This window comes from Amblyraja radiata, chromosome 10, assembly GCF_010909765.2.
Source record: "Amblyraja radiata isolate CabotCenter1 chromosome 10, sAmbRad1.1.pri, whole genome shotgun sequence".
Lineage (NCBI taxonomy): Eukaryota > Metazoa > Chordata > Chondrichthyes > Rajiformes > Rajidae > Amblyraja > Amblyraja radiata.
The window spans coordinates 9,790,527-9,802,771 of record NC_045965.1 but is presented as its reverse complement, the minus strand read 5'-3'; the positions used below and the strand labels follow the sequence as shown (position 1 = coordinate 9,802,771).

The following is a 12,245-nucleotide window of genomic DNA, read 5'->3' as shown; positions in this document are numbered from 1 at the left end:
CAGATGATGAAAAATGAAATAGTCCAGGGTCGGAATCCAGAACAGGAGGAAACGATCTTAAAATTAGAGCTGTGATATTTTGGAGCAATGTTATAAACATGCTTTCGAATGAAGGTTACAGAAATCAGGATCTCATTTCCCAGAAGGGCTGTGTGTGGAGTATCAATTGAACTGTTCAGGCGAAGATCAATGGATTTTAATTAGTTGGTGGTATCAAGGGATATGGAATCGATGGTAGATAGATGGAATTGGACTTTCCATCAGCCATGATCTAATTAGCAGCTGGCAGAAGCCTGAAGGGCAGAACAGCCATTCTCTATGCCTACGCATAGCTTAGCTAATGGACTGATATTCATCTACTTAGTTAACTTTGGGAAGATGTATCCAATAATCATGCTTTAAAGAAGTGATCTCAGAATAATAAGGATGCCGAACAGTGTGCAAAACGATGACGCTCGTTGCAAGCAACCTGAGCTGGAAGTGAATCGATTCTCATCCGTAATGATGCTTTGAAGATTCTTCCAGGTCATTACTATAAATTTGCTGGAGATTTAACAGGCAGCACCGTGGCGCAGCGGTAGAGCAGCTGCCTTACGGTGTCAGAGACCTGGGTTCGATCCTGACGACGGCTGCTGTCTGTGTGGAGTTTGCATGTTGTCCCTGTATCCATGGGTTTTTTTCTTGGTTCTTTGGTTTCTTCCCACACTCCAAAAACGCGCAGGTTTGTAGGTTAATTGTTTTTGGTAAATTGTCCCTAGTGTGTAGGATAGAACTGGTGTACGGCGTAATCGGTGGACGACGTGGACTTTGGGGGGGGGGGGGGGGGGGGGGGGGGGGGGGTGCGAAAAGCCTGTTTCCACACTAAATCTTAAAAACTAAGATAGGAGGTAACAAGAGAGCTGATAGTAACAGGGTTTATCAAATCACCATCTCAAGCCATAATGCAACATTGACTAGATTCTAAAAAGCCATATCCCTAAATGAATCTAGAATCATAGTATAATGTGGTTGAAAATAGGGACTTTGTGCCCTGTACAAGGAATTAATAAAATGATCTCTTAAATTGGAATATCTGCTATTCTGATATTCAAATGAATAAAAGCACGCAGTAAATGCTCACACTTCCATTAATTGGAGGGCTTTGGGGAAGCAGAATGCCAATCCCACAGGAAGCTAGTAATGTAAACCTACGATGGATGATGGTGACAGATTTCCCATGGGAACATTTGTGGCATTGTTAAATCTGTGGAACACCGCAAGGATTTAGTGGTAAGCCACATAGTAAATTATTTATTAGGTATTGTCAATAGCCTTATGTATGACTTAAACAAATTGCAATATAGAGAGAAAGTCAACAAACATCTAACAGTACATTTAATGACTCCTTCATACGCTCATATTAGTTTGGTTTAGTTCAGAGATAGAGTGTGAAAACGGGCCCTTCGGCCCACGGAGTCCATGCCGACCAGAGATCACCCGCTCACTAGCACCATCCTACACTCGGGACAATTTACAGAAGCCAAGTAACCTACGAAACTGTACGTCTTTGGAGTGTGGGAGGAAACCGGAACACCTGGAGAAAACCCACGTGGTCACAGGGAGAATAGGCAGCACTCATAGTCAGGATCAAACCTGGGTCTCTGGTGCCTAAGGCAGCAACTCTCCTGTTGTGCCGCCCATGCCCAAGGCTCATAAATATTTCTTGCTTATTGTGAAACTTACTGAAGGCTATGACAATATGAGCAAACTATCTTTGGAAGAAACACATCCCCTTGATAGAATGAAGGCAGTGCTTCAGCAGGTTGTAACAATTAAAAATGTTTAAACGCTTGCTATTTAATGACTAATACATTTGGTAAATATATTTTGAATAGAATGAGGAAATAAGAAGGATTTTTTAAAGGTTAATTTGGGTTGGAGTAATCTGATAATGATTATAAATTCATGAGGTTATAAATTCACGTGTTAATTATAAAATTAAGAGCGGTATAGAAGAGGTAGATAGTCACAACATTCTCCCAGGTTAACCTCGTGGGTTTCCTCTGGGTGCTCCGGTTTCCTCCCACATCCCAAATACATATGGGTTGTAGGTTACTTGGCCCTCTGTAAATTCTCCCCCAGTGTGTAGGAAGTGAATGTGAAAGTGGGATAACATAGAACCAATGTGAACAGGTGATCGATGGTCGGTATGGACTCCCCGAAACTTGCGTGGGTTTTCCCCGGGAGCTCCAGTTTCCTCCCACACTCCAAAGACGTACAGATTTGTAGGTTACTCGGCTTTGGTAAAATTGGAAATTGTCCCTAGTGTGTGTAGGATAGCGTTATTGTGCGGGGATCGCTGGTTGGCATGGACTCGGTGGGCCGAAGGGCCTGTTTCCCGCGCTGTATCTCTAAACCAAAAATCTAAACCACGTAAGCTAAGACTAGTCCCATATTCTCAGATGATAAAATTAAATGATACTCTCAGCTCAATGCATTTTAGTCAAGGCCTGTAAATGTACAAAAACAGGCAGTTTCCATGACAACTCTCACTCAGAAAACGTGTGAATGTGATGAACAATTTTATCAATGTGATTTCCTTAAAAACACAAAAAAATGACACCTTTTAGAAATAGTACATTTTCTGCATATGTGTTGTCTAAATGCAGATGTTAAATCTATCAACCTAGGGGTGGCACAGTGGCACAGCGATAGAGTTGCTGCCTTACAGCGCCAAAGTCCTGGGGTCATCCTGACAAGGGGTGCTGTAGGTAAGGAGTTTGAACGTTCTCCCTGGGACCGCGTGGGTTTCCTCTGGGTGCTCCGGTTTCCTCAAACATTCCAAAGACCTGTGGGTTTGTAGGACAATTGGTTTCTGTAAATTGTCCCTAGTGTGTTGAAGATAGAAATACGGATGATCGTTGGTTGGCGCAGACTCGATGGGCCGAAGGGTCTGTTTCTAAAACGCCATTATCATATCTTCCTCCACCATCAGCCCCTGCAGCACCGTTCCAGGCCCCTAACTCTCTGTGTAAAAAACTTGCCCACGCATATCATTAAACTTTGCACCTCACACCATATGCCCTTCAGTATTTGATGTTTCCACCCTGGGAAAAAGGTTCTGACTGTGAACACTACTTTCAGTTACAAAACATATTACACCTATTTTGAATTCAAAGGGAAAGTATACAGTTATTGGCACAACCCAACAGCATTGGTGTACAGAGAGATCTTGGAGTCCAAATCCCTGGAAGTGGCAACTCGCTTAATAATAATGAATAATGGATGGGATTTATATAGCGCCTTTCTAATACTCAAGGCGCTTTACATCGCATTATTCATTCACTCCTCAGTCACACTCGGTGGTGGTAAGCTACTTCTGTAGCCACAGCTGCCCTGGGGCAGACTGACGGAAGCGTGGCTGCCAATCTGCGCCTACGGCCCCTCCGACCACCACCAATCACTCACACACATTCACACACATTCACACACAGGCAAAGGTGGGTGAAGTGTCTTGCCCAAGGACACAACGACAGTATGCACTCCAAGCGGAATTCGAACCGGCTACCTTCCGGTTGCCAGCCGAACACTTAGCCCATTGTGCCATCTGTCGTCCCCGCAGCTTAGATAGAGTGCTGAATAAGGCATATGGTGTGCTTGCCTTCATCAGTTGGAGCATTGAGTTTTAGAGTCAGGAAGTCATTTTGCTGTTTTATAGAACTTTGGTGATGTTGCACTTGTGGAGGATTTGGAGATGGTGAAGTGGTGGTTTCCAAAGAAACTGCCTTGAATAGAGGGGATTAGCTCGAAGGAGAGGTTGGACAAATGTAGACGCAAGGAACTGTAAATGTTGGTTTACAAAAAATGACCCCAAACTGCTGTAGTAACTTAAGATGGTCAGGCGGCATCTCTGGAGAACCTGAAAACACAATGCTTTGGGTCATGGTCATACAGCACAGAGTTTAGTCTGAAGAAGGATCCCAACACGGAATACTGTCTTTCCATGTGCTCCAGAGGTTGGCCAAACTTGGATTATTTTCTCTTGGGGATCAGAGGGTCAGGGGAGAACTAATAGAAGTTGTACTGCAGACTGGAGTGCAGTTCAAATGCATTTGAAGATGAAGCAAAGAAAGAATTGAGACATTTGTGGCCAATTCCCAACCAACAACGTACACATTCGGTAAAGCTTCCCATTTTTGGGAGCTTTGTAATCAGGGTGGGCTGAAGGCTGAGCAACACCAGAAGCAAAGAAGATCCTCACCAACAGACCACAGTTTCCTCACCAACAGACCACAGTCTGTTAGGGTCAACAACCTCACCTCCTCCACTATAACACTGAACACCGGCGTGCCACAGGGCTGTGTGCTCAGCCCTCTCCTCTACTCCCTCTTCACCCATGACTTGCATCCCTAAGAATGGCTCCAACGCCATCATTAAATTTGCCGACGACACCACGGTGGTAGGACTGATCAGTGACAACGATGAGTCAGCCTACAGGGAGGAGGTCCAGCACCTGACAACCTGGTGTGCCAACAATAACCTCGTCCTCAACTCCAAGAAGACGAAGGAAATTATTGTTGACTTCAGGAAGATCAGAGGGGGCGGACATACCCCCATCCATATAAACGGGACTGAGGTGGAGCGCGTCTCCAGCTACAAATTCCTCGGGGTACACATCTCGGAGGAACTGTCCTGGTCCATCAACACCTCCAAGCTGATCAAAAAGGCGCAGCAGCGCCTTTACTTCCTGAGGAGGCTCAAGAAAGCCCACCTGTCCCCCCAGATCCTGACCAACTTTTACCGCTGTACCATCGAGAGCATCCTGACCACCTGCTTCACGGTATGGTACAGCAGTTGCACCGTAGCGGACAGGAAGGCACTACAACGGGTGGTGAAAACCGCTCAGTACATCATCGGTGCCCCGCTCCCTGCCATGGATGCCCTCCACCGAAAACAGTGCCTGAGACGGGCCGGGAAGATCATCAAAGACCCCTCCCACCCCAACCATGGACTGTTTGCCCTCCTCCCATCAGGGAGGCGGTACAGGAGCCTCAGGTCTCGTACTAGTAGGATGAGGAACAGCTTCTACAACAACACTATCACATTGCTGAACTTGGAGTCCCGCCGATAGATTTCTCCAGTCTCTCCGTCCACATTGTTTGCTTATTCTGTATTTTTATTTCTATATTGCACTAGTACTACGGACTGACGCTAAACTGCATTTCGTTGTACCCAAACTTGTATCTGTGCAATGACATTAAAGTTGAATTGAATTGAATTGAATTGAATTATTAAGGTAGAAACAAGAACTGCAGATGCTGGTTTATACCAACATGTTGGGAGTAACTCAATGGGTCAGGTAGCATCTTTGGAGAAACGGAATGAGTGATGTTTCAGGTCACACTCTTACTTTACCTACTCTAACCTGATCTACTCTAACCTCACCCCCTCTGAACGCACAACTCTCTGCTCACTTTCAAACAATCCTGACATTGTCATCAAATCTGCCTACTGGGGAATTTTAGAAATTGAGTATGAAGAAGGGTTCAGACCCGAAACTTCACTTATTCCTTTTCTCCAGAGATGCTGCCTGACCCGGGGAGTTACTCCAGCATTTTATGTCTATCTAAAGGATTTATTAACTTCTGTTTCTGTGCTGGGGATAGTTTGATTTATTGTACCACTTGGAACTCTTTCACCAGTTAGGTCAGGAGAAAGCAGATCCTACCACTTCCGTGTGGGTGTAAGAGCCTGGATGGCACATTGTATTAAGTACCTCAGGTACTGAAGAGAAAAATGGTTTGAGGATTCAATTCGTGCTCTGACTTTGAATCCTTGACACTTTTTCCGAATATTACTACAGTAATTAATCTTCAAAGTACCTCGTTAGCCGTGGGTGCTTTGAGACATCCTTAGAATTATTTTTTTTAGCCACAAATTTTCTTTCCCAATTTGAAATTATCTCCCAAAGCAATTAGAGAATAATGAATATTAATAGGTGTGCAGGGGAGGACATTTTGGGAGAGACATTCGGTAACACACTCCAATCTTCATTAGTCACCGTCCCAGATTGGTGTTGTCTGAAGTAAGTGGTCAGACCATCTTACTTACATGGGAATTCAGTCACACTGTTGTAAATCTTCCTGTAAGATAATAAGGCCCAGGGCAGTTCTTGGTTGTGACCTGCACTGCTATGCATGACACCCGTACATGTATTCCTTTAATCCCTCCACATGTAGACCTAATTAACGCAAGCTGAGGCACAGCTTGTTTGAACTGCTACGCTGAATGGAAGGGAAATGCACTGAGAAGCAATGATTAGATTCACCGGGTCCAATCACAAAACTCATCCCCATATAATGGCACAAGAAATCTACTTAGCTATCTCACTGCAGTGAGCCAGCTTGCTTCTTTGGAGTGAACTAACAATTCATATATTGCTTGGGGAGTTTACAACCCAGCAGGAGATGTAACATCTGTCCTTATACCTCCTCCCTCGACCCCATTCAAGGACCCCGACAGTCTTTTCAGGTGAGGCAGAGGATGCACCTCCTCTGACCTGATCTACTGTAAATAACAACGACGAGTCTGCCTACAGAGATGAAGTCCAAAAACTGACTGTCTGGTGCACTAAAAATAACCTGGTACTCAACCCAACCAAAACAAAATAACTGGTTGTTGACTTCAGGAGGAGGAGAGAGGAACCTGCTCCTCTCTACATCAAAGGAGACATGGTGGAGAGAGTCACTGACTTTAAGTTCCTGGGTATATACATCTCCCAGGACCTCAAATGGACAGTGAACACCGTCACTCTCGTGAAGAAGTCACAGCAGCGGTTGTATTTCCTGAGGTCTCTGCGGAGAGCAAACGTTTCACAGCTGCTGCTGCTGCTGTCCTTCTACCAGTGCGCCGTGGAAAGTATCCTCTCCTATGGCATCCTGGTGTGGTTTGCTAGCTGCACTGTGGCTGAGAGGAGGGCGCTGCAGAGAGTTATTAAAACTGCACAGAGCATCACAAACACTCAACTACCCTCCCTGGATGACATATACAGGGCCCGATGCTTGCGCCGGGCCACAAACATCAAGCAGGACACATCCCACCCTGCCAACCACCTTTTCACTCTGCTACCCTCTGGGAGGCGATACTGGTCTCTGAAGGCTCACACCGGTAGACTAAAAAATAGTTTCTCCCCATGTGCGATAAAAGAACTTAACTATAACAGAGAACACTGGGGGAAGCACAATATAATTCGGGGTGCAAGATAATGCGCAATATTCTTTAAAAATGTTTTAAATACCTATTTATTATTTTCTTTACTGATCTTGTGTATATGTGAGTCAATGGCTGTTGTGTTTTGTTCTTTTTTAATTTTTTATCCTGTGTCTTTTATGAACACACCGAAGGAGTTGCAATGGAATTTCATTGCACAGATGTTTGTGCAATGACAATAAACGTATTCTATTCTATTCTATACTATTCTGGTGCTCCCGGGTCCCTTGCCGCCTTTAGAGTCATACCGCATAGAAACAGGCCCTACAACCCAACTTGCCCATGCCAACCAAGATGTCCTGTATATACTAGTCCCACCTGCCCGCGTTAGGGCCACATCCCTCTAAATCTTTCCCATCCTATTAATTGCAGAAAAGTTGGGATATATCTGTCTCCCCATGTTATAATAATACACATAGTGTGGTGATCACAATTTATCTTCAAAAGTAATTTGTATCATTATTTCATAGCCATGTTTTGAGGATCACAGTGTAGTGCAGTGCAGAAACAGGTCCATTTGGCCCAACTCACCAATGATGCAAAGATGCCCCATCTACACTAGTCCCATCTGCCTGCGTTTGACCCATATCCCTCTAATCCTATCCTATCCACGTACCTGTTTAAATGTTTCTGAAATATTGCAATAGTACCTGCCTCAACTCCCTCCTCTGGCAGATCGTTCCCTATACCCATCTCCCTCTGTGTGAAAAGGTTACCCCTCAGGATCCTATTAAATTGTTCTCCTCTCACAATAATAGATTTCGAGTGCCTGACCGCCCACACAGCGTACTATTTCAAAAAAGTCAAATTGCTTGTTTTTGGTCAGGATTGGAGCTGGAATGAATTCAACAGAGATTGATTTTACGGGCATTGTAAATGTACTTGGAGCTTTCCAATGGCATTCTTGACTTGGTGACACTTTGAAGCTTAACCCACCACCCAAAATCCTCTCCTTGCTTCATGTAGCTGGACATTATCCAGCTGCCAGAAGAGTTCCCTCCGCCTCCTGCACTAAACATCTGCAGATGCACCAGAGAAAGCAACCTGTAAGGTTGCATCGCAGGTTGGTTTGCTAACAGCTCTGCCTATGACCACAAGCAATTGCAGAGGGTTGTGGATGCAGACCAGACCATCACACAGTCCAGAATTCCCACCACTGACTCCATCTACACTTCACGCTGCCTCAGGAAAGCAGCCAACATATGCAACGTTGCATTCCCGGTCATTCCTTTTTTTCCTTGCTCCCATCTGGCAGAAGGTACAGAAGCTCGAAAGCACTTGTTCCAGGTGGGTAAAGCAACAGAGGGCACATACAGCAGGGTAAGCTGCTGGGAGGGGTACAGGTTCAACATTGGGGGTTGATCGGGGAGAGGGTTATAGGGCTGTACTGCACGGCAGCAGGCCCTTCGGCCTTCTTTGTCAATGCTAAACATGTTGGCTTCTTAGAAACATAGAAAATAGGTGCAGGGGAGGCCATTCGGCCCTTCGAACCAGCACCGCCATTCATTGTGATCATGGCTGATCGTCCCCAATCAATAACCCGTGCCTGCCTTCTCCCCATATCCCTTGATTCCACTAGCCCCCAGAGCTCTATCTAACTCTCTCTTAAATCCATCCAGTGACTTGGCCTCCACTGCCCTTTGTGGCAGGGAATTCCATAAATTCACAACTCTCTGGGTGAAAAAGTTTTTTCTCACCTCAGTCTTAAATTACCTCCCCTTTATTCTAAGACTGTGGCCCCTGGTTCTGGACTCGCCCAACATTGGGACCATTTTCCCTTTTCTTGGACTAGTCCTATTTACCTGCATATGGCCCATAGCCCTCTAAACCCTTCCTATCCATATATCCATTCAAATATCTTTTTAAAGTCATAAATGTATCTTGGAAGAGGGGCGGGGGGGGGGGGATAGATGGAGCACAGGTAAAGATCATGTTTGTTCAAGAGAGATTCTTAACTTTTAGACTTTTGAGATACGGCGTAGAAATAGGCCCACCTAGTCCGTGGCAACCAGCGATCACCCCACAGACTAACACTATCCTACACACTAGGGACAATTTACAATTTTACCGAAGCCAATTAACCTACAAACCTGCCCGTTGTCGGGATGTGGGAGAAAACCAGAGCACCCAGATAAACTCCCACACGATCACAGGGAGAACGTACAAACTCCGAAATCACAGTGAGGAGCTGTGTGTGGCGCCTGCACGACATATATGCTGCCTACTACAGACAAGTGCAACTTCAGAACTGAGCAAGGACTACATTGCCAGAGTTTTCAAGGTGACTGCAACAACATGTGTTTGTTTCCTTTAAGCATGAATACAGACATACACACAAAACCTTGCAGTTATGACCCCCAGAATGTGCTGCAAGCATTATATTCCCACAGTGCCTATGTATGTATGTATGGGCATTGTTGTTTGGGAATGAAAAGCTATAATGGTACAGTAAAGAAAAACAAATATTAAGAATCACCATTACTTGGCAACCTATCTGCATTTCAAATCACATTCATATTAATCATTTATTTTGCAAAATAAAAAACATACAGGCCCACCACTGATTTTCCGGTACACTTGGTTCCAGACTGGATTACCCATTTTGCCGGACCAAAGGAGTCCAACGCAGCCGGAATGGTCTGCCTGGGCCGCCAAGGGGCCGAGATCCCGGTCCGCAAGGTCAGCCTCAGATGTCAGCAATGGGAACGGATCTGCCGGCTCCGACTGGGCTGGAGTTCCAAAGCCCCGGCCGCAGGGGGCAAATTTGACCCACCGATCGGGCCGCGGAAATCCCGATGCGGTCAAGATCGGCCACTTCACCTGGCCTGGACGCCACATTTCAGCAGGACTTCCTGGGGGGATTTCAAGTGCGCTCTCGTAATTTTGTCCAGATTAAAGGACAGATTAAACCAGTTGCCGGAAAATGGGTGGTAGACCGCAACTGACGAAATGCTCACCTTTTCGAGTTGGACAATGCCAGTGAGTAGCAGTCTTTGGCCCTGAACTGCATGAACCTCATGTTGGCTGGGTGTGTCAGTTCTGTGATAATACTGAGACTGGAGAACAACCTTCATTCAAAGAAAGGGAAGAACATTGTCAATTTCTGTGTTTCATTTCCATCGTCACTCATCATCACCAAAGAAACAAGGCACTGCAGATTAGATGTAATATTTAATCTATATATTTAATAATATTTGGTTTAAATGATTGGTTAAAAAATGTGAAAGTAAAGGGCCTGTCCCACTTGCATGCGACTGCATGCGTTTGGCGCGACCAAAACGGAAGCGAGGTTCGCGCTAAGATCGCAAGTAAGTACGTGGCAAAGTACGCGGTAAGTACACTCAATGTCGTGCGTGACGTAATTCGCGTCATACTTAGCAATCAGCTGGGCAGGAGGCGGGCCGACTGAATTTGGACGTCGCACGGCGTCGGGCGGTGACGTCATCACGCAACGCCACGCGCTAGGCGTACGTCGTCAAGACTCTGCGTACTTCGTCAAGACACTGCTACGCCCTCAATGTGCCTGCGGAATTTTTCGGACAGTGCGGGATTTTCGGAGCCCGCGCGATGTCGGGACCAGCCCCGCACAACTCCATACGCCTCCGCGCTTGGAAGTGGGACCGGCCCCGCACGGCCCGTACGCCTTAAGCGACCACGTTTGGTCGCGCCAGATGCATGCAATCGCATGCAAGTGGGACAGGCCCTTAGAGTATAATTTCTATATTCAGGATTTTACGTCATTGTTACTTGTTGCTCCATCCCAACTTAGCTGGACAACTGGGCAGCAAAATGAAACAATGTACAATTGCCTTCCCATTTTTGCACCTTATTGAGATGTACAAGTTCATGAGGGGCACGGAATAAGTGAGGGCTTACAGTCTTGTTCCCAAGATTTTACAACTCAGTGGACACTGGCTTAAGGTGAGACGGGATAGATCAAGAGGGGACTTCACATTTTCACTGAGGAAGTTCTATCTGCGATGAACTGCCAGAGGAAGCTACATAAGCAGGTATAATTATATCATTTGAACAGATATATGGATAGGAAAAGTACAGAGGGCTTGTGGCCAAATGCTGGCAAAAGGGACTTGCTTACATCAATGTAGTCAGAATGGACAGGGTGGGCCAAAGGACCTGTTTGCATGCTCGATGAATCTATAACACCTTTGAGCCTTAAGATAAACACTTCACATATTATTAAATCACATTTTGCAAATGACTCTCTTCAAGATTATTGTACAACTTGATTACATTATCCCGCTTTGCATGCTGAACAGGCTGCCATGAAATCTTCTCTAATTAATTTAGCAAAAACATTTATCAAGGTGTTTGACCTGGCAGGTGTTGAAAGATATAACGATTTCAAGTTCAATAAAACGCTTCACGCACTTGGCCAACTTGCACTCATTTCTTGTACATATCTCAAATTTCTTTACACCCTTGACTGAGGGTGTTGTGGAGAACTTTCAAAGAAAACTAATCTGTCCACCAGCCCGCAGCACTTTAGTGTCTTTCATTCTTCCATTGTAAACTTTTGCAATTAAAATTAAAAGGATGAAGGGCTTAGCCAATACTTTCAGAGAACATAACTTCTAAGTGCTTTGCTATCTTTATAAAATAAATGAGCAAATTGTAGTTGACATAAAAAGGATTTTCTCCACAGTGAATCATTCCTCTCCCATACGGAGAGCAGCAGTGCAGATCTTCACTTAGAGTCAGAATTCTTATCTATTTCACCACAGGGAATGAATCCATTTCTGCCTGTCTGGACAGAAAGCCAACATGACAGGTCCCCACGGGTGAAAGGATTCAAAGTAAGCCAACATTTGCTCTTGAGGAAACTTCCACCATTGTATTCTAACAAGGCAACAGTGGCATTGAATCATAGAGCACGGAAACAAGTCCTTCGGCCCAACTTGCCCACTCTGACCACATGCCCCATCTACACTCATCCCACCTGCCTGTGTTTGGCCCATATCCCCCTAAAGCTATCCTAC

At 45.3% G+C, this 12,245-nt stretch overlaps 1 protein-coding gene across 1 annotated transcript in view; it reads right to left on the bottom strand.

Moving 5' to 3' along the window:
- The window catches only part of kcnt2 (potassium sodium-activated channel subfamily T member 2), a 302,520-nt gene that overhangs the window by 152,303 nt on the left and 137,972 nt on the right, over positions 1 to 12,245 (bottom strand). The window contains 2 exon segments of the mRNA XM_033029131.1: positions 9,799 to 10,120; positions 10,206 to 10,316. Of these exon segments, the coding sequence (XP_032885022.1) occupies positions 9,799 to 10,120; positions 10,206 to 10,316 (433 nt within the window).